This window comes from Maylandia zebra, linkage group LG14 (genome assembly GCF_041146795.1).
Source record: "Maylandia zebra isolate NMK-2024a linkage group LG14, Mzebra_GT3a, whole genome shotgun sequence".
In the NCBI taxonomy this organism is placed as follows: Eukaryota; Metazoa; Chordata; class Actinopteri; order Cichliformes; family Cichlidae; genus Maylandia; species Maylandia zebra.
Genome location: NC_135180.1, coordinates 12,484,035 through 12,504,666, shown reverse-complemented (window position 1 = coordinate 12,504,666; position 20,632 = coordinate 12,484,035). Strand labels below are relative to the sequence as shown.

The following is a 20,632-nucleotide window of genomic DNA, read 5'->3' as shown; positions in this document are numbered from 1 at the left end:
ATAAACAACATCCTCGTGAAGCCTGCCAAATTCTTGTTGTGAACACAGAATCTGACTGTGGCTTACCACTGAAATTAAGCCTTGATTATGGTTACAGATGCATTTCTGAGGCTTGCCAAGGCCTTGGTTGGTCATGCAAAGATGCAGAAAAAAAAAAAAAAAGCATCCCTTTCATTTTTTTTTTTTTTTTTAAATTCTACATTTAATATGATGAAAACAAGGCCCTGTACAATCCACCTTTGCAGTGAGTACAATATTTATTTTACAATTTGTACACATTAGAACATGGTGCTAAACTGGTTCCAGCTGATCAAAATGCAGTCGAGAACGAAAAATAATATCCTCTTTGCACACCTGCACCACAAGGAACCTTCCACTCAGAGAGAAATCTTTTTTTTTTTTTTTAGGGGGGTGGGTGGCCTATCATACGCAGGCCTTATGTGAAAAATGTGTCATGAGAGTCCAAACACCTTTTATGGAGTTTCATGTGTGTCTTATATTCCCCTGATTGATCCAATAGATAAAAGCATGCTGTGAAGCAACAGCCCTTGATCTCTATAACCACTAGTACAGACCTGGCCAAATGAGAATGGCATTAAATAGTTCATGTTTGATAGCAGACATTAAAACCCCCCCACCCCCCCTAAAAAAAAAACAAAAAAAAAACCAAAACAAAAAAAACCCACCCCAGACCTATTTGCAACATAAATTAAGCACTCTTCATGTTTTCTCAAGTACTCAAAATGTATTTCACTGCTGTTGTAAACCAGGTCTGTACCAGTTAACACTCTGTCCTCTTCTTTAAATCTAAAAATCCTCTTGAGAGGAAAAAGGCCTATCTGTCAACCTGTACAGCCATTATTGTGCCACAAAACACAAACAGAACACATTGACATCAACATTTAAAACAGGGGAGTGAGTTCAAATGTTTTCTCGTTCTCCGTGTGGCCTCTGATGCGCTCGTTTGGTGGCGGCGCGTCGTTAGCCCGCAAACAGGCCCACTAAGTTCTCTCCAAAGGCCACAAGAAACATGGATTTTATACAAAACTAGACTCCCTCATTTCACTTCGCTCAGCTGAAGAACTCTAATAATGCTAGAAAACTTCACCATCCTTTGCATGATTTTTTTTTAACATTTTCTTTTTTTAAACACATTTTTATGGAAGAAATGTTAACCTTCCCAGTGTTTCCCAGAATCAACAATGAAAGCATTTCCAAGTTTGTTCAAACACATAGCAGTCCACCAAAAAAAAAAAAAAAAAAAAAAAAAAAAAGGAAAGAAAAAAAGGCCCTCAGCTTCTTTCAACTCGATGCTAGCTTTCATTGAATTAATTTGTTTTATGCTACATAAGTGTACACTTTGCGGTCCTCCGGTGTTCTTGCCAAATATTCCCTCTCAATGAGTCCTTCAATGCGTTTCTTGATGACTACAGGACTAGGAAGGAATCGTGCCCGCAACTGCTGTGTGACCTGTGGAGACACATGAAAACACGACTGTTTAATTCACGGCTACTTCTTTCGTGGCCTTTTTATTTACCAATTTATTATTAACTTTGCTATGCAAGACTCTTTTATATCAGCTTTTTATGTGAAAGAAGTAAACCACTAGAGCGCACTAGAGGCTCTAACCTCTTGTACATCATATAATGTGCCACTAGGGGACTGGTGCTGTAAACCACAGAACATTATAGTTTTATTTTTGTGCTCTTTACAAGTGGGCTTTAGCTACAGCTTCTGCTGACTGACCTCTGCTACCAGGACATTGTGCTGCATCTTCTTTCTAGACTTCATGATGCGAACGATGGCAGCTTCGATCTCATGCTTCCTGTCGTCGTCCACTTTCTGCCGCGTCTCCTTCCTCTCTGGATCCGACTCCCCCTGTTTAGCAGCCACTGGGTAGTGCACAAAAAACACACGGTAGATAGACAATAAATGCAAGAGATCATGATGAAACGTGTCATTTCCTTATGTACATTCAATAGTCACTTTATTAGGTATGCCTTGCTAGTACTCAGTTGGAACCCCCCTTTGCCTTGTGAGCACCTGTAACTCTTTCCCTCATAAAAGGCGACATGTGACCACCCTACTCTACCCTTAATGAGGAGTTCTGACACCTTAGTATATAATCAATAAAGATGTGGTTTGATGACCATCAGAACAGTTTCTGGGTTTTTCCAAGGGTAGCTGCATAGACAGAAACCACCCACACTACCTTCTGCTGCACACCCATTTTGCTCAGGAAACAGGCCTGAAATATGACAGACATCGCTCAGTTCAGAAGAGAGCTTCAGGGATTACTTCTAGCAGGCTTTCAAAGCGTAAAGAGGTAATAGACAAAATCATCAACAGTACTGAGACAGACTGTGGTGTTAGACATGTGGTGTTTTTGTCTTTCAGTCTTTTGAACTGTAGCGTCAGTTTCCTGTTCTTAGTTGACGGGAGTGAACGTGGTGTGGTCTTCTGCTGCTGCAGCACATCTGCTTTAAGGTTGACGTGCGCGCGTTCACGGATGCTTTTCAGCATACATGTAGTGAGAGGCTATTTGAGTTACTGCTGCCTTCCTATCAGCTTGAAGCAGTCTGCACATTCCCCTCTGACATCAATAAGTGATTTTCAGAAAATATTCAGAGTTTAGGCATGTCTGCATGCCTAAATGGTATTGAGTTACTCCCATGTGATTGGCTCATTATACAATTGCTTTGATGCACAGTCGAACAGGTGTATCTAATGAAGGTGCCATTAAGTTTATATTTACCTGTTCACAAAATCACCTAAAAGATGCCATTGAAATACTGTAATCCACACGTGTTTCCTGCTCTTTACGTGCTACTAGACTTTAAACTTCTTTATCTGACTAAATATTTATTAATTAACTAAGTTTTGTTCTAGTGATATGAAGATACAAGATTAAGGAGGAAAAGTCTTGAAAAAGCAAGATAAGCTGTATCTGTAACAAATTTACTGCCTATTACTAAGCTTTAAGAAAATAAAAGTTCATTTTTTTAAGCCTGACACAGTAAAAATCTATACTCACACAGTTTACATTCACAGAATAACACCTAGGAAAAATCAAACTAAAGCTGTGAGCCTCAAGAAAAGTGCTTAACTTCATGATTTTTTTTTTCATACCTGTCTGGATTTTGACACGGTGCAGTTTGGAGGTAAACTGGTCGTTAACTGTAAACACATGGCCATTTTCGATCTCCTTGGACTTTGGCTCCTTGGTGAGAACTCTCTGTGTTGGCTTCCCACAGGCCAGAGACTGCAGTGCTCGCACCAGCTCCCTCTCTGGGATGTCCGTCTCCTGCTGGATTTCCTATATAGTGAAGAGGGCAGGCTTGGTGTCAACACAGTACAGAGGCCACAGACTAAAATGACCTTTTCCTGCTTGTCCACGACACATGAAGACATATGGGGACCAAAATATCCTACTATGTTGGGTACTAAGGAATTAAGTTGTGCACCTCAAAGGTGGACTTCTCTCTGTTGTTGAAAAGCATGAGAATGGTCATCTGGAAGGTGGACACTTGGAGTATGTGCTTTCTAGTATTGGAGCCTGTCACCTGGGCACCACCTACTCCGACCTCTGACCCATCCTCCTGTTCAAATGTTGGGATAAGGCAACATAAAAACATTAGTCAGAATCCATTTTGACAAGATGTCAAAACAGCAGATTTCATTTTTACTTTCCATTACTTAAAACTGTTACATTTATTCGCATTTGTTAGTCTGTCATTTGCTTATATTTAAAACACTAAGCTAATTTATAAAACAGAAAATTCACAATAAGTAATGAACGTAAAGCCAGGTCCACTTGTTATTCTAAAATGAAATAAAGGTTGCTGAAATGTACTGAGACTCCCCTTTCCAAGTGGAGCGTACCTTTTTAATTGGCCCGTAGAAGGTGGCATTTAGATCTGCAGAGCCCATATGGTGCTGCAGGGTGAGCTGTCTCCCACTGTGCTTCCCAAGGTAAAACCTGCATGCAGAGGAGAGTCATACTAGATTAACCTAAAACAAATGATCAATGCAACTTTGCTTTCTGCAGCAGGACACAGTAGAGATTTAGTTTGAAATGCTGTGTCTAGCAAACATACACAGTAATATTTTCATGAAAGGGACTAAAAGAAAAAAGTAATCTCCATGTTCTACTTCTACTGGTAACAACATATAATGGATTTATTGTTCCTTGTGGATCACACGGAGAAACCTTTTAGAAAATCACCAGACTGAAAAGCTAAGTGCTGTTATGAAAGCACACACATGTAATCAATAAACTACCAAATCTGTGAGTGAAGTGAACAACTAACAAACCTTCTGAAGACTTCAAATGCATGTCGAGGTGAAGGTGGAATATTGCACTTGGGTGTTGCTGATTGCGTTGGCCAGTATCCCGTGGTCAGGACTCTAACAGTGAGATCGACCCCTCCGAGTGACACCTTGAGTTAGGAAAAATAAAAAACAACACATACGATCACCTACAGTGATGCCATAGTGATACTATGTGGTAATATTGGTAGCATTTAGATTTGGAAGAAAGACATCCTCGCTACTTTTAAGACCTGACTTAAAGCTTTTGTTTTTGATAAAGCTTATAGTGGATCAGGTGACACTGAATCTTCCCTTAGTTAAATTGTAATAGGCCTAAGCTGCCGGGGGTTGTGTCAGTGTTTCTTCATCACTCTCTCTGTGTTTATACACCACTCTGCATTTAATCATTAATTATTATTCATCTCTGGCTCTATTCCACAGTGTGCCTTTTGCCCTGTCTCCCACCCATCAACGCCAACTGGTCACAGGACTTTCCTGGTTCTCCTGGAGATTTCTATCTGTTAAAAGGAAGTTTTAACAGATGTCGCCATTGCTTGCTCATGGGGTGAAAAATTATTGTAGGGTCTTTACCTTACAATATGAAGCACCTTGAGGTGACTGTTACAGTTACTGTGCGCACACAAGATCCAGACATGACAAATATCAGACAACACTACTTGGACCATGAATTTAAAAGCAATGTGCATAAATATGAACTCTGATTGGTTACACTGTTCACCAAATGGAGCTAAAGTCACCCCAGCAATCTGAAAGCACAGCACAAGCCAGAAGCTTATGCACTATGACTTTCCAGGATATGGATAATTAGGTGCCTAATTGTTAATATGTAACTGAGCAGTGCAACAAAGCTCAGTCAATCAAGCAACAATGTCCTGATTACATTTACTAATTAGGCTCTTTATTGTGACAAAAAGTAGATTTTCCTCACCCCAGTCGTCTGTAAATGTTGTCTAAACTCATCCATGGTGGTGTTGGAGATGCTCATATCTCGGAACATGCCCTCCAGTTTAGAGGTGAACTGACAGCCGCACTCGGTCTGTGCAATAAAGACATGAAGAAGGATTAGATTTATAATTGGTAAGCTATTCAAAAGAAAAGGGGACAGCTCAAGCTGAAATCAAGTGTAAGAACATAATTCTGGGCTGCAGAACCAGATTTAGAGATATCAGCTATAGAGATATCTGCTTCCTCCTAGCCTCGTCATGCTCAGTGAACCCCCCAAAAACCAAAGCATGTATTTGTCATAATTCTGTATTTGTCATAAGTGTTGTCATAATTGGAGATGCTTCCATCTGCAGGGATAAAGCGTCGGGTGCAGTTTGGTAGAAAAAATTAAAATAAAAATACAATTCCAACATAAAACTGCTCACATCAAGGTTTGTGGATATATTTGAGTAACTGGGTCATGATTTCTGCAAAGAGTCATTTCTGCTGAGTTTTTCCGAATGTTTTTTTTTTTTATGGCCACTTTGAGCAAAAGAAAGTGAAGGACATCTGGTTCTATTATATTCAGGAGAAAGCAGGCATTTCTACAGCTTATATCTCCAAAATCAAACAAGTCTTACTGAAAAAATGGATAAAAAGCACTACAGAAAAAGTGAGTATATTTGATTTTGAAGGGAACTGTCTATTTAAAGTAAAGAAACATTTATATAATGATCAAACACAGGCAAGTGGATACAGTCTGAAAACTGTATGTTTCCTTTTACCTAAACATCCACTGAAATGCAAAAAACACGGAGAAAAAAAAATAATGTAAAGAAGTGCCCATAACACATCTGAGCACTGTGGCCTAGTGATGGTAAATTTGATTCTTTTTACTGAATCGAGTTTTAATGAGTCACTCACCAAAGTGAATCGGGTTTTTTGAGTCATTTGATTCACTGAGTCAGTTGACCAGAGAGTGCAAAAAGTGTACATTTTCACTCAAACTTAATTTGTTTCTCTTTTCATGTAAATCCTACTGCTAAGATGAATGATTCTAAAAGAAAACAACTATTTTATAGAGCAAAAAACAGCAAAAATATTTCTAAAATTAAGCAATTTCCTATCAAAATTGCTTAATAAACATTTGTTTATTTTTATTTTATTAGTATTTTCCTTAAATGTGTTAAATATATATTTTCTCATCTAAATGTCCACTGAGCTGTGAGCCAGGGGGCGGTAATGTGCCTTAACATTGGTTGCCAACCAAGAAGAAGAAGAAGCTGCAGAGGGAGGGGGTGAGTGAGTGATTCGTTCGCTCGCTCTATGATTCAGCACAGGAGGGAGGGGGTGAGCGAGTCCTGAGTGATTCGCTTACGATTCAACACAGGAAGGGAGGGGGTGAGTAGCTCAAATGTGCTGTTAGCATGTTAGCAGAGCGATGCTACTGTGAACCGAGGAGCTATTTTCTTGATGTGAGCTTCTACTCAGGGTTTTTTCTTCCAGTTCAGAGCAGAAATGCTTTTGTTAAGAAACTGGCTGTTGTTTTCCCCCCCACAATTTGAATTATAAGCTAGATATATTTCTACTAAGCGAATTAGTTTGCTAACAGAAACAGGGATGAGTCAGTGAGTCAGTTTGGCTTGTGAATCATAATTCACGACTCAGTAAAGTGATTCTCGAGTATTGAACGATTCGTTCACGAATCGTACATCACTATTGTGGCCAGTCTCCAAGCACCCAGGGATCTTTCATTTTATATTCAGCTTACTCCAAAGCCAGAGTTATATCATGCCACATGCCTGCTCACCTTAAGTTTTGAGATCATGTTCTTTTCCGAGTCGTCAGAGACGCTCTTGTTAGTGAGCAGCCTGCGAGCCAGGTGCTGCTTGTAGTACCTCTCAAACACGTCCTTCTCCTGCATGAAGCGGAAGAGCACCATGGCCTTGTCCAGTATAGACTCCACTTCTTGCTCTGTCAGCTGGATAAAAATAACAGGGTCAGGTTATACCCATTAATCAAAAACAGACTTTATGATTTATTTTCCCCAGCACTTTTGAAAACACAAAAGAAAGCAGAAGCACAACTTTTTACATGAAAACATTGTGTGGGTTTTTTTTCTTTTTGGCATTTTTTGAAGTGAGGTTATAAATTTGAAAGAAGCAGGTCAGTAACATTTGTCATACGTTCTAAAAATAAGAGCATGAATGCATGATTAGTGGGCTCACCCCTTTAACACCCTTCTTCAGTTTGTCATCGATGAAGAGTGAGAGGTATTCAGGCGAGCGGGAGTTCAGGTTAAGGAAGTACTCAAAATCACCAGCAATAGTTTGTTTAAAGAGGCGGTCATTGTTGAAAGACTCCTGGAGGAAGCGGTCAAAACGGGACTTCAGGTCCAGCAAACCCTGCAGGAAGACAGGAAATGCAACAGCGGCGTGCATTAGAAGGAGCTTAACAAACAGTAGCTACAGCAAAGGAAAGGTGGTCTCATCAGAAAAGGTGAATCTGCAAGAGCTGATGTGGTAAAAGAAGAGGCTGCTGTTTTCTACCAGAGAGTAAGAAGTGAGTCATTATTTTAACCAAGAACTTCAAAGGGATTTAAAGGCCATAAGATTTTCAAAAGCACTGATGTCTTTCTAGTTGCCAGAAGGACCTCACATGCTAAGTACAGTGCAAAGACTCAGTGTGGATGAGGGTAAAGACCATCATGGTTTGTGGTAACAAACATGGGACCGAGAGCAGATATTCTCTGCTGGGAAGTAATTAAAGTGCATTATGGTCAAGGCTCATCACGCAATGACATGCTGAAGTGTACTGAGCCAGAGGAAATCCATCTGTGATCTCTTACGAGGTAGCACATTCTCAGTATCATCAGAACAGTCCATCTTCAGCAACATTATGTCGACTGATAACCCAGTGCCGTACCTGAATATAGTCCACAGGGTTTTTCCCTTCTCCTTCCTCTGACACCAGGGCCTTGCCCTGCTCCCGCAGGTATGAGCTCATACACTCACACATGGTCTTCAGCCCATTGGGAACCCTGCTGAACAGCTTGTACATGCATGCCAAATCTGTAGAGAGGTAAGCATGAATACACACATGAGCACACATCAAAAATACACTTCTGCCAACTGAAAAGGGACTGAGCATCTGAGATCTGCAGAAAAGGAGGAGAAATATACTCTCCAGGCACTACAGTTCCAGTTTCACTGAAATCAAATCATCATTGAATTCCTCACATATTACCATTTGTGGCATGAACCAATGGGAACATGATATGACTGTATTACTGAGCCAGTAAAGTATTTCCTGGAAGTGACAGCTTCACGGTTTATTAAAGAGTGTTGGGGATTTTCTATTTCATTGTAACTCGCGTGGATGTCAATTTAAACAATAAATCACTAAAGATATAAACACTAAAGAGGTGAAGTGGAGCAGCAGGCTGTGACTGAGGGCTTACCATCTGTTTTGCCGTTCTTAAGCATGTGGACCAGGCCTGAGTTTTCCATTTCTACGATGGTCTTCATGTGTTTGGAGATGAGCTCACGTTCCACCACCTTGACGATGGGCTCCTCTGTGGATTTATCCAGGCAGTGCATTACCCGCTCGATCTCCTCATTAATCCTGGCTTCAACTTTCTTTATGTACACACTGGCACTATTTTCTGCAAGGAACTTTTGGCTTTCCATCTGAGTGAAAACAAGAAACAGTTTATACAAGAGGTTTTAGTTCCTTTAAGGGAAGCCACAAAGAAATATAGACCCAAATTAAAATAAATAAATAAACACATAAACAAGGAAAATGGATTTCTCTCCCAAACCTGGAAAAATTCTGCAGACATTTCTAAAAACGGTGCTTCAAAGTCTTCTTCATACACAGATCTCCCTTCAAGGCCGAGAATCATTAACATTTGGCAGGCATTTCTAATGGCTCCCCTAGAGAAGGAGAAGCAAACCAAATGGTAAGTAATGCAAAACAAAACAAAACATAAAAAAAAAAAAAAAACTTTTGTGGAAGCTCATTTCACACTCAGTATAACTGCCAACTAACTTTTTACTATTCATCCATTGAAAAACAGTTACAGTCCACAGTGCATGAAATTCAGAATAGTCAGTGTTTTTAAAATGCCAGAGGCTCTGAGGCTTTTGCCCACTGGGTGCAAATGCAGCAGATGTATTTGACAGATCTTATATTTCTAATACCAAAGGCATCTGCCATGTCCACCCCTGGTGAGAAATGATGACTTTTCCATTTAAAGATCAAGAACGCAAACTTCATTTTATTTGAAAACTAAAGATAATTTATTAGATAATGCTATTTGTGACTTTTGGCTACCTGTCCACCACCTCTCCCTTCCTCTCCCGGGCAATCATGTCTAGCAGAGTTTGTCGGAGGTGGTCTCTGATGCAACCATAGCGAACCACTTGATCCCTAAATATGATAAGGCCCAGGTTGTAGACGTTCTCCACGCTATTCTGCTGTACGTACACCCGATCCTGTGACAAAGACACACAAAAATGTCCCAAACAACATTAGAATGAACTGGAATTAACAGCAGCTGAGCTTAAATGTATATTTAAGCATATAAAATACAGCTGTTATGTGTAAAATATTTATATCTAACGCTCATATGTCTTACTGCATGACTGTATACTCACCATATACATCAGGATGTCTCTAATCATCACCATAGCTGTCTGGTGGTCATTCCAGGCCTGATTTAGGGTCTGGAGGAAGTTATTGTTTAATGAATTGAGAACATCTTCCCGTACCTTTGGACGAGACAGAAACACAGCCTTAGAACTTAAGCAGACACCTGTATTTGTATTTTGTTGCTCGTGCAGCATTTTAATGCGGGCCTTCTTTACTAGTCAGGCACACAACAGCTTGATAACAGTCACACTGCAGTGTGACTCAGCAAAGTAAACTAAATGTCTCAGTGGAGTAAGATTCTTAAGGGCACACTGACCTCTCCTTCCTTCTCCTTCGGGGCAGAGGTAATATATTACGGCCTCTGCTCTTAATGTTACAGGCGACCAAGCTTTATGAATGCACCGACTTCTTCTTTTCCACATCCAGATCAAAAGTCAGAAGCAAAACCATAAATCTAAACGTGCACTATGCAAAGTCATGGCTTGCTTAAAAAAAATCAACAACAAAAAAAACAATGTACCCCATATTATATTCATCTGTTTTGCCACTTTGTAATGCTGCTTTTCCATCATATCAAATATTACATATATTACAAATCAAAGTGTGTGTGTGTGTGTTTATAAATGCTTTATTTAACTTTAACTTTCTTAAACACCAGCTGTAATTAAAGTATGCCTTAAGTTATCAATTTCTGACCTACATTAAAGAGCCAGAAGACTGCATATGGTCTCATCTAAACTTCAGGTCTTAACAGGTTAACATTTGAAATAAATAAATAGATAAATCACAAAAATGACCTTAAAAGCCAGAAGTGATTGTAGAAAATAAACATCTGAGACCGAATAGACATGCTCGATTGGACTTAAAGCTTATTTTCATCCCTTGTCTAGACAACGATGAATCACTGCTGAAAAAATACACATCTACAAATCCTTCTCTCAATAATTCATAATAACATTAACTATTAGGCCCAAAACAATATATAACCCCCCCAACCTCCCTGCATAAAAATCAAAACAAATGCACTTCTGACTGAACCTCTCGACTGTCTTCCAAACTTAAGCTGGGTTGAGACGATGCTGCCTTCGTACCATTACAACTGTTTCTTTCAAAGCGATGCCTTTACCATTATAAGACAATAAAAACACACTCAGCTGTCAGAGAACTCGTCTTTGATCCATTACTTGTTGACATTTCCTGACTGCTCATTTACTAAGCCTGCCAAGCTGAGAATGTGCATTTAATTAAGCTGTAAAACCATCTGGCTGTTATTCAATAACATCGTGCTGAAATATTGCTCATCGTGTGTCTGCTCACTGTAAGCTGCAAAGAAGCCTTTGCGACAGATCTCATGGACAGGCATAATTTGCCACTAATTATACATGCTACAAAAATACAAGCGACAGCTTAGGAACAATTATGCTTTCTCTAACTTATTAGGAGTTTTAAGAAGGAATAAATCTCAGATAGCCCTCCTTTCTGCCACTTTTGTTTTTAAAAACAAGCTGCTTAGGATAATCTACTTCACTAACATTTTATTTTCAGTGGTAAAACAAACCAATTACATGTCCGATTTGAGAAAATGACTCCATCACCAAAAGCATCCTAAAGCTCTTCTATAAGGCACAGGACAACGCCTGTTTTATGAAGGGCTTTCAGACAGATGTGCCTTCTCTCACAGCTGAAACCCCCGAATAAAAAACCACTGAAGCCCCCCATCCTCAAACCTGGGCTCTTCCTTGCCTTCCAGCCACAGGAATGAGGCATCTGCTAAAAAAAAAAAAAAAAAAAAAAAAAAAAAGGGGGGGGCGTGAGTAAAGGGTTTTACAAATCTACCACAAGACTTAAGTAACAGCCTGTGGATTTATATTCTCCATCTTTCTGCTTATGTGCCTTTACAAGGCTGCTCATGAATGCAACCGGCTCATATTTTCTGGTTTTGACTTTGTTGTTCAGTATGGCATGCAAGCCAAGCAGGGGAAAAAGAAAAAAGAAATCATAATATGAATCCTATGACAGTTTCTGTTTAGCACCAAACAGACTTTCAAGCATTTGAGTGAAATTCAGCCCTGACATTCGAACAACAGGCCTCATTAAAATCAGATTTTAATATCATTGTGTTAACTGGAGGAAACTATTCACAGGCCAGGTTTGTTCCACCAAAGAATAACCTAACCGTCTCCAAAGAGCAACCGCAGCTTCAATCTTTCTTTATGTAGATCAAATCCAGTCTACTTTAAATACCAGCACAGTATTGTGTAATACATACTAGCCCACCATGTGCTGCATGTATTACACACAGGAATGACAGACAGCTCAAATGAACTCTAAATATTTTAGTCAATCTGTCATCACTTAACTTCCAGCAACTGTTTTAGGCTGCGATCTGTGATGGCCTTACTTTGTTGATGAGGTGTTCGGTAACAACTTCACGCAGGCCCGTGTACAGCTTCTCTCCATGTTTATGAAGCACCATTGTGTAGGCATTCCTATAAAGTTCCTCAAAACTCAGGCCGCTGTTGTTCTTCCTTTGAATTTCCTGGATGGCATTCTTCAGAAGGTCCCATATGTTGTTGACGTACTTCTCGTCCATCGTCATCTGCAAGAAGTAACAAGTAATGGGTTTCAACAGGACTATAACCAGTGATTAGTTGTGTCAACATGAAGAATCTGTGCATGAGAACATGTGCATACCACATCATGTTCTAGAAGATCAGTACATTTTGCTAGTAAGGGAGCTAAGGTTGCCAGCTGTCGCTAGGAGAAACTGACTGCAAAGAGGTATAGCGTCTTTACCCAAAAAACCCTTGTGAATGCTTTGCTTCCCAGCAGGTTGCCACTTTGCTCATAGTTTGCATGGAATATGGCAACTTGTGTGCAAACACTGGCCAACTTTTTTCTTTTTTCCCCCCGTCCTGTTTGGCAGTGTAGCAATCAGAATTGTTGTCTGAAGGCCAAAAAATGACAAACAGATTTAATTTCACAAGTGAAGCATTGCAGCATTTGTTGCAATTGTCCACTTGATACTCATATTTTATTAGACCTTTATTAGGGTTTTTTGATTTTGGATTATCACAACAATAATGGACAAGACCGGGTGACGGAAAAGAAAAAGGAAAAAGTGAAGTTGGGGAGAAAGTTGACAGAAAGAGAGGGAGAGAAGAAGAGGGACAGAGAGAGAAAGGGAGAGAGCTAAATCAACACCTGTTGAGGGGGGAAAAAAACAGCAGAGAAACCACAGCAACAACCAACATATACATAAATAACAATGACAGTCACCCAGCAGACAGTGCAGAGACCCCAGGGGGTTGCAGTGACAAGCCTGGAGGCTCTGTCTGCTAAGCCAGAGCAGACCGAGCTCCGTGGCCAGAGACCCGAGACCCAACAGCACCCCACCCCCCAGTAAGGGCCCAACAGAGCCAGGGGGCCCAGTGTGTGTGTGTGTGTGTTTTGGGGGGGGGGGGGGGGGGGGGGCACACCTGAGATGTTCTAAGAGAGAGGGAAGACAGTGTTATCATCTAGGTCGCCCAACAAGCAAACTGAAGGGGAGGCTGGAATGTTACACTTCAGAACCTTTGATAAGGTTTCACATATCTGGAACCGAAACCTCTGAACAGGTGGACAGAACCAGGAAGCATGGATGTAATTGTCAGGTGTATTGCCTTGACAGTGCGAACAGGTGTTAGATGATGCAGACCGATCCTGAACATCTGTTGATCTGTATAGTGCACTTTATGAAGGATTTTCAATTGTATTAATTGGAGATTGGAGTTTCTAGTCATTTTAGACATATCTGAGACCAAACGCTGTAATCAAAGCTGACTGATAGATTGACCTCCCATTTAACAATAGAAAGGGATATCTACTTTGAGAGCGTACTGTATATTTGGAGGTTTTGAAATTAAATCTGGAGCCTATCCGATCCCTTAGGGTGAGAGGCAGGGTACAGTCAGTCTGTCACAAATAGAACCATTCGCACTCACATTCACACCTAATTTAATTACCAACCTAAACCCACTAACTGCATGTCTTTGTACTGTGGGAGGAAGCTGGAGTACCTGGAGAGAACCCACACAAACACGGGGAGAACATGGAAACTCCAAACAGAAAGACCCTGGCCTAATGGTGGAATTGAACTCAGGACCTTCTTGCTGTGGCAACAGTGCTGACCAATGTGCCACCCCTTGGAAGTATCATATTATTGTTTTCTAGTATGTCAGGGTTGTTCCAGATGGGTTTATGTTTACATGGAATTAGTGAAGACTCAGTCATTTTTAGAAATTCCCACCATGCTGTCAGAGAGGAGCTGATATTGATGCTTGAGCTAATGAACTGTAGGTCCGAAATCTCTATATTACTGCATAGTGCCTGTTCTACGTCTAGCCACAGCTCATCTAAGAGGGTATGTTTTAACCATCTTGAGATGTACTATAGGCCTGTTGGCTAATAAGCAGTGGTCCCAACTACTTGCTAAGCAGTAGCTGAAGTTGAAAAAGTACAATTCAATCCAGAAAGAGAAGATGCTTATCCTCAAAGTAAATAATGTGCCTTTTGCTGAAACCAACGTGGTTTAAAAGGCATAACTATTAGTTAAAGTGGACGTTCTCCATTTCTGATTTGCATCACAGTTTTTCCAAGTTTCACTCCCACTAGCTGGTTAGAGAGGCTACGTTCACACTGCAGGTCTTAATGCTCAATTCCCATTTTTTGATCAAATCAGATTTTTTTTGTCCACTTGTTCACACTACAAATAAAATGCGACAGCAAACATGCTCTAGTGTGAACCCTCAAAGTGGCCCGCATGTGCAAAAGAAGACGTCACACACAACGCGCTGTTTAGACCCAGACCAAACAATATTGTTTGACTGATGGCCTTAATATAAAGACTTGTTTCGGACTTTACGTTTCCCAAGTTTGCTTTAAGTTATAAAGTTATTTTGTTATTTACATATGGCCTAATAATTATCCTTATTGCTGTTTTAGAGAGGAGCGGTGCTTCAAAGGATAGTTGCAGATTTCTGTAAGAATCTTCAGATTATACAGTACAAATAAAATGTTCACGTTTCTCCAACGCTGTCTTCCCAACAGTTTCACTAACATCTACACTGGATGGCCCGGAAGTAATCGCGATGTCTTCTCCGGCGCTGATAATTGGCGTCTGTCTTGTGTCAGTGACGTAAAAGACGAATTTAATGCGAGATGACCATTCAAACAGCAGTCGCTTTCTAAAACATCAGGTATGTATCAGATTCAGTACCACATACTCAGGTCGGATTTGAAAACATCGGATTTCTGCTGTTCACACTGTCATACCATGATTGGATATGGGTCGCATATGGTCAAAAAAGCCGGATTTGATGCGCTTTCGCCTGCAGTGTGAACGTAGCCTTAGTTACCAAGTGTTTGCAGACAAGTCGGTGCCTCCCATGCAAATTGCTCGCAACCTTGGCAATCTGCCATTGACAGAGAGTGTTCTCCCCCAGGCGATTAGAGGATCATCAGGGGGTCCTTTTGTCCCTCTGTGGGGGGTTACTCCCACTAGGTTTATATCTGGGACTCTCCACCATTTGACCTTAGAACTGAAGAAGCTTCTTGGATGAGAGGTGAAACGTCTTCAAGTAACTTAAAGAAGTCCAGACGCTTTTCTTTGCAAGCTCCTTTGACTATTTGATAACTCCTTATCTATTTTCTGTGCATTTAAAAAAAAATGGCTTTCATTATCTCTGAGTCAACGCACAAACAGAGTAGGAAAAAGACTGACATGTGACTCATGTGTCACTGCCACAAGGCTGACATCACGTCATTGTTTTGATATGTTCAACTGCAACAATTAGGATTTCATAAGCTTAGATTGGAATGACACTTTATTGTGGAAACACACAGATGTGTTTATGTCCACCCCCATCCCAAAATTTTCTTTTCCGTGGATTCCACCTTCATTGTTGGTGCCCTGCACAGCAAACTGGAGGACCTGCAAATGTCTGCATGGAGCCTTGTGTTTATCCTGACCAAATGAAGTCACTTGAACACGAGCAGGTCCTTTCTTACTCACAGATGTGTAATATATATATAATACCTGTATTAGTGGCATACGGATCTGGTCTGATGGATGATTAGCACTGGTAGTCACGTGGAACTGGCTCATGCTTCCAATCTCTATTCACGCCTATTATTCCAACAAGCTATGTTTATATTTGAATTGTTTGTGACTTGGTTGTGCTTTAACTACTAACATGAAAGTGGCTGTTTTCACATATTTTTCTGCCAGCTCTGTTATTCTCCGTGTGTTTAAAGGAGGGAAAATAAGGTGACTACAAATGACAGCATTTGAGATAATTAAACAGAGAAGAAACTGAGATTTAAAAAACTAAAGCATTAAATAAAATACTTTGGCTCAGTGGTGATGCAGAATACATTTTGCAAAGTGTCAATCCTCAATCTTTGATTTCTTTTTTACTTCATTATTGAGTATAAGACACTAACAGAGCTTATTACTCCTCTAGAAAACGCTTTCTCATTAATAAATTTGCTCAGATCTGCAAATATTAAGATGATCATTTCTTCCCTGCTGTGTACACTGCCTATAAAAAAAAATCTTCAATCATAGGATAAATCTGCTTATTCTAGCAAACTGCTCAGACTAGTAAGAAAACTGCAAGAGTAAAAAAGGATGCCTCTCAATAAAAAAAAAGAATAAAAGAATAAAAGACCCTAACATGAGGTACATTAAAAGCTCGAGGAAGTGCTGCTCCCATTCCAGCTAATTTAGAAACCATCACATTCCTGTAGCAACGATGAACACTAATGACTAAGCAGTTTTCATTCTTTTGAACACTGTGTTGTGGGTTAAAACACCTCTCAGTTTCCTCAGAATCCTAACCTGGTATGCTGGTAAGGAATTTGGAACAATTTTATTAGGTTAAAACCTTTCTCTCTCTCTTTCCAACTTAAACCCACATTAACCCACCAAAATGATTTGTATAGTGAGAAAGCAGATATCACAAAGGGTAAAGGTGAGATAGATAATATCTACCATGTCCTCTGAAAATTTGGCTCTGTCAAAACAACCTCATAGGCTGCTTTAAGTACTTGCATAAGCACTATGAGGAAAATGTAAAGTGAAAGAATGCAGGTCAGTCTCTATACACTAATATTAGGGTTAGTCATTGCATACACCAAGCAATTAATATTAAATATTTATGCATGCATGGGCGTGGGTTTCAGTGCTTCTGAAGCTACCAGCCCCAGCTCTTATATATATATATATATATATTTTTTTTTTTTTTAAGGTTTCAGATGTTATTTTAAACCAGGAGGAAAGTTTTTTTTTTTTTACGTTACAAGGCACTACAGATAGGATAAATAACCGTAAAGTAAGGACCTAGTTTAGCCCAGCTGTAAAGCATCATGATAACAAGAAATCTATAATCCAGTCTATAATTTAAATCTTTAAACTTACTCTAGACTCTTTGTGGGATTCCTAATTGCCAAAGACACGTTATCCAAAAGCAGAAAACATAACACATGCCACCCCTGTGCTGCTACTCAGCAGGCAAGCCCAAACACATGCACATCACGACGCTGGTTTGACAGCAGCTCTGACAGTTATCCTATCAAGACTGGGCCACAATCAGCGGGCCCATAGGCATATATGAAGGTGGCACTGAAGTAAAACTTCGTCGCTAAGATCCATCAGCTACATGGATACTGTTGCTACGCTCTCATCAAGCCTTTACAGACAGCCTAATGCTTTATGAAAATTTAGGTCAGTTCAGAAAATAGATAATTCAGTGTCTCGCAGACAAAGAGAGTGCCATGTGAGCGAAGAATCTATTCCAACACCAACACAGGTCCACAAAATCCACACAGGCATTAATTCAGAACCAAGAACTGGGTTAGCTCATTTTGGTTTTCATTAGCATCATGTAAAGCGGCCGTAACGCCGCTGAGGCTAAAGTACAGACCTCTGTCTGCACAAACGTCCGTTACATTTAGTGCTCAGTCATAAAGACATTATGCGTTTATATATATATATATATATATATATATATATATACACATATACACACACACACACACATAGACACATTTTAGAAAATGAGCAAAAATAAAATCAGTCAAAACAACAAGTGTCAAGACCCATGGCTAACGTTAGCATCGGCTACTTGGCTGATCATATCGGCTAGCTAATGCCTGGGAAGTTGTAAGACAGTTAAGCGACAGGAAAAATAAAAGTGATTTATAACACTTATCACCGAGCTGGTATTATAAATGAGTTTCCATCTAACAGACCGACCAAGAGTGTGGAAGACTGGATATCTGACGGCTACACTTTGTTTACGGATAGTCAAGTCACCTCAGCTGGTTAGCCTATTAGCATTTAGCCCTTAGCGCAGACCACGGTAATCGAGTCCGCGACCGTCGGACGGGCAAAGCCCCTACTGCGGCGTACACTTACAGGAAAGGCCCGTATCCTCATTTTGGTGTCCTTCTTGGTGCCGCCTTTGCTGAGATTGGACATGGTTGCCTCGTCTGTGGGCTCCGTATTCACATGAAAGTGTTGTCCAGGGAGGACTGGGCCGACTACTGGTTTATCGAGCAGCCGACGAGCTTTCACCCGACCTCGTAGCTCCGGGTCCCGGCACCACAAGTTTATTGTTGACTGCCAAACACCAAATCCGACAGTTCTTCATACAGCAATGGCGGACTACCTGCAGTTCTCATTGCGCAGAGCTCACGCACTCCAAATCACGCGATGATTCAATTAGTACGAGCGTTTTCTCAACTTTGCTTTGTTTTGAGCTCGTAAATTGCTGATTTTTAATTTTAGAGCAGTGGTTCTTAACCTTGTTGGAGGTACCGAACCCCACCAGTTTCATATGCGCATTCACTGAACCCCTCTTTAGTGAAAAATAAAAAAACTATTTTCAAATTCAAGACATAGATATGTTTTTTATTGGTGCACAAAATGAGCCGTGCATGTCATGGTGGAGGCTCTGCCGAACCCCTAGGGTTCGATCGAGCCCAGGTTAAGAACCACTGTTTTAGAGCATGCATTTAACTGCTACACAGTACTACTGTAGTTTGTTTACTGTACTTTACCAGTGTGATACTAGAGTGAAGTGCAGGCGCAGTAATAAAGTAATAAATAATTTTCAGCCACTGTAATTGTTTTGCTTGAGACTGTATACATAAAATAGATCACTTTATGAAATAGTATGTATTGTTGAAGATACATATAAGTATATATCACGGACACTGCGCTATCATAAGTGCCCAATAGACATGATACGTCCTCTTTTAGGCCTACTTAACTACCTGTTCCCAAAAGTCAATAATTTGCTGTTAAAATTATTTTGTTATTATTTATTTATTTAATTCGTTTTATTAGGTTTGTGATGCTTTGTAAGATGTAACGGATGCATTTGTGCTGTGATCTGAAGTCTACAGTTGCTGCATGGGTCTTTCCTGGACCTCTAAGTCTAAGACTCGCCTGTCTCATATTCATGAAAGGTGACCTATGATGTTCTTTCCTTATTCTGTCATATATGCACTATTGGGGGATTCGCATAATTCCCAACGCTTAGGGTTCAGTCTGCTCCAAGCCATTCTGACAGCTTTTTCAGTGCACGGCCTGTATAATGACTCAGAGAGCAGCTTATCTCTCAGGAAGACAGCCCCACACACCTATTGTTCCTTTAAAACAATATTTTTTTGGCTTAATAAGGAAAGCCCATCATAAAAATGTTGTTTTAAAGCAATCGGCTTATGTCAATTCCATTAATAAAAATATAATATGTCCCCTTTAATCAAATTTTTCTTTCTACTATCATACAGAGTTGTGGTCAGAAGTTTACACACACTCATCATTGGTATAATTTTCATGTGATTTTGGGCTTTTAATGATTTATTTGAACTGCTATTTTTCCAGGGTGCAATGATTGCACAGCATTCACCTTTAATCAATTAAAAAAAAAAAAACAAGAATTGGGGTGTACAAGTTTGGATTTATTTTGGATTTTTCTTAAAAAGAATAAATCCTTTCTTAAATATATACATACACCATCTTAAACCTTTTCATAACTGGTACTGCAATTCTACAATTGATTTTAACTTGCCAGTGCTGAGGGCTATTAAATTCTCATTAGGGGTCACGATTGGCTAAAACTGGTAGTTTCAGTTTGCCAGCATATAAAGGATTTATTTTACAGCAGTCACTGGATTGACCAATAGTCAGAACAATGGGAAAGTCCAAGGACTTCAGAGACGATCTAAGAAGGAGAATTACAAAAGTAAGAATGTCTCTTTGAATCATTTCTAAACAACTGAGGATTCCAAGATCATCATTTAAACAATTGGACATCTGTACAAGTTATTCAGATGTGTCATGACTTTGCCGAGATCTGCAGGAAGACCCAAACCCTCAGATGGTCAGGAACCCAGAAACCACCAAGGTTTAAGCCTGTCAAGAACTGGAAACTGCTGGAACGCCAGCATCACTGTCCACTGTAAAGCTTGTACATCACCATGGACTGATAGAGTGCTGACCGTGAAAGAAGTCCCTGCTACAAAGTCAAAATCACTCGAGTGAAATTTGCAGCTGCTCACATGGTCGAGCCAAATGTCTACTGCAGAAAAGCTCTATGGACAGATGAGATAAAGACTGAGCTGTCTCGCTTGAAGAGTTGTCATATATACAGCCAGACTTTTGCCAGAAAGTTGT

General features: G+C 40.1%; 1 protein-coding gene across 1 annotated transcript; it reads right to left on the bottom strand.

Moving 5' to 3' along the window:
- Positions 1-238: 238 nt before the first annotated feature.
- Positions 239-18,650, bottom strand: cul3b (cullin 3b). The gene is made up of 16 exons (XM_004561431.3): positions 18,368-18,650; positions 12,311-12,508; positions 9,915-10,028; positions 9,592-9,752; positions 9,077-9,191; positions 8,717-8,945; positions 8,182-8,327; positions 7,485-7,661; positions 7,067-7,237; positions 5,261-5,368; positions 4,315-4,439; positions 3,883-3,979; positions 3,465-3,599; positions 3,130-3,316; positions 1,747-1,892; positions 239-1,470 (listed from the first exon to the last, which is right to left on the bottom strand). The coding sequence occupies exons 1-16, from the start codon at positions 18,428-18,430 to the stop codon at positions 1,339-1,341; spliced, it is 2,304 nt and encodes a 767-aa protein (XP_004561488.1). The 5' UTR covers positions 18,431-18,650; the 3' UTR covers positions 239-1,338.
- Positions 18,651-20,632: the final 1,982 nt, after the last annotated feature.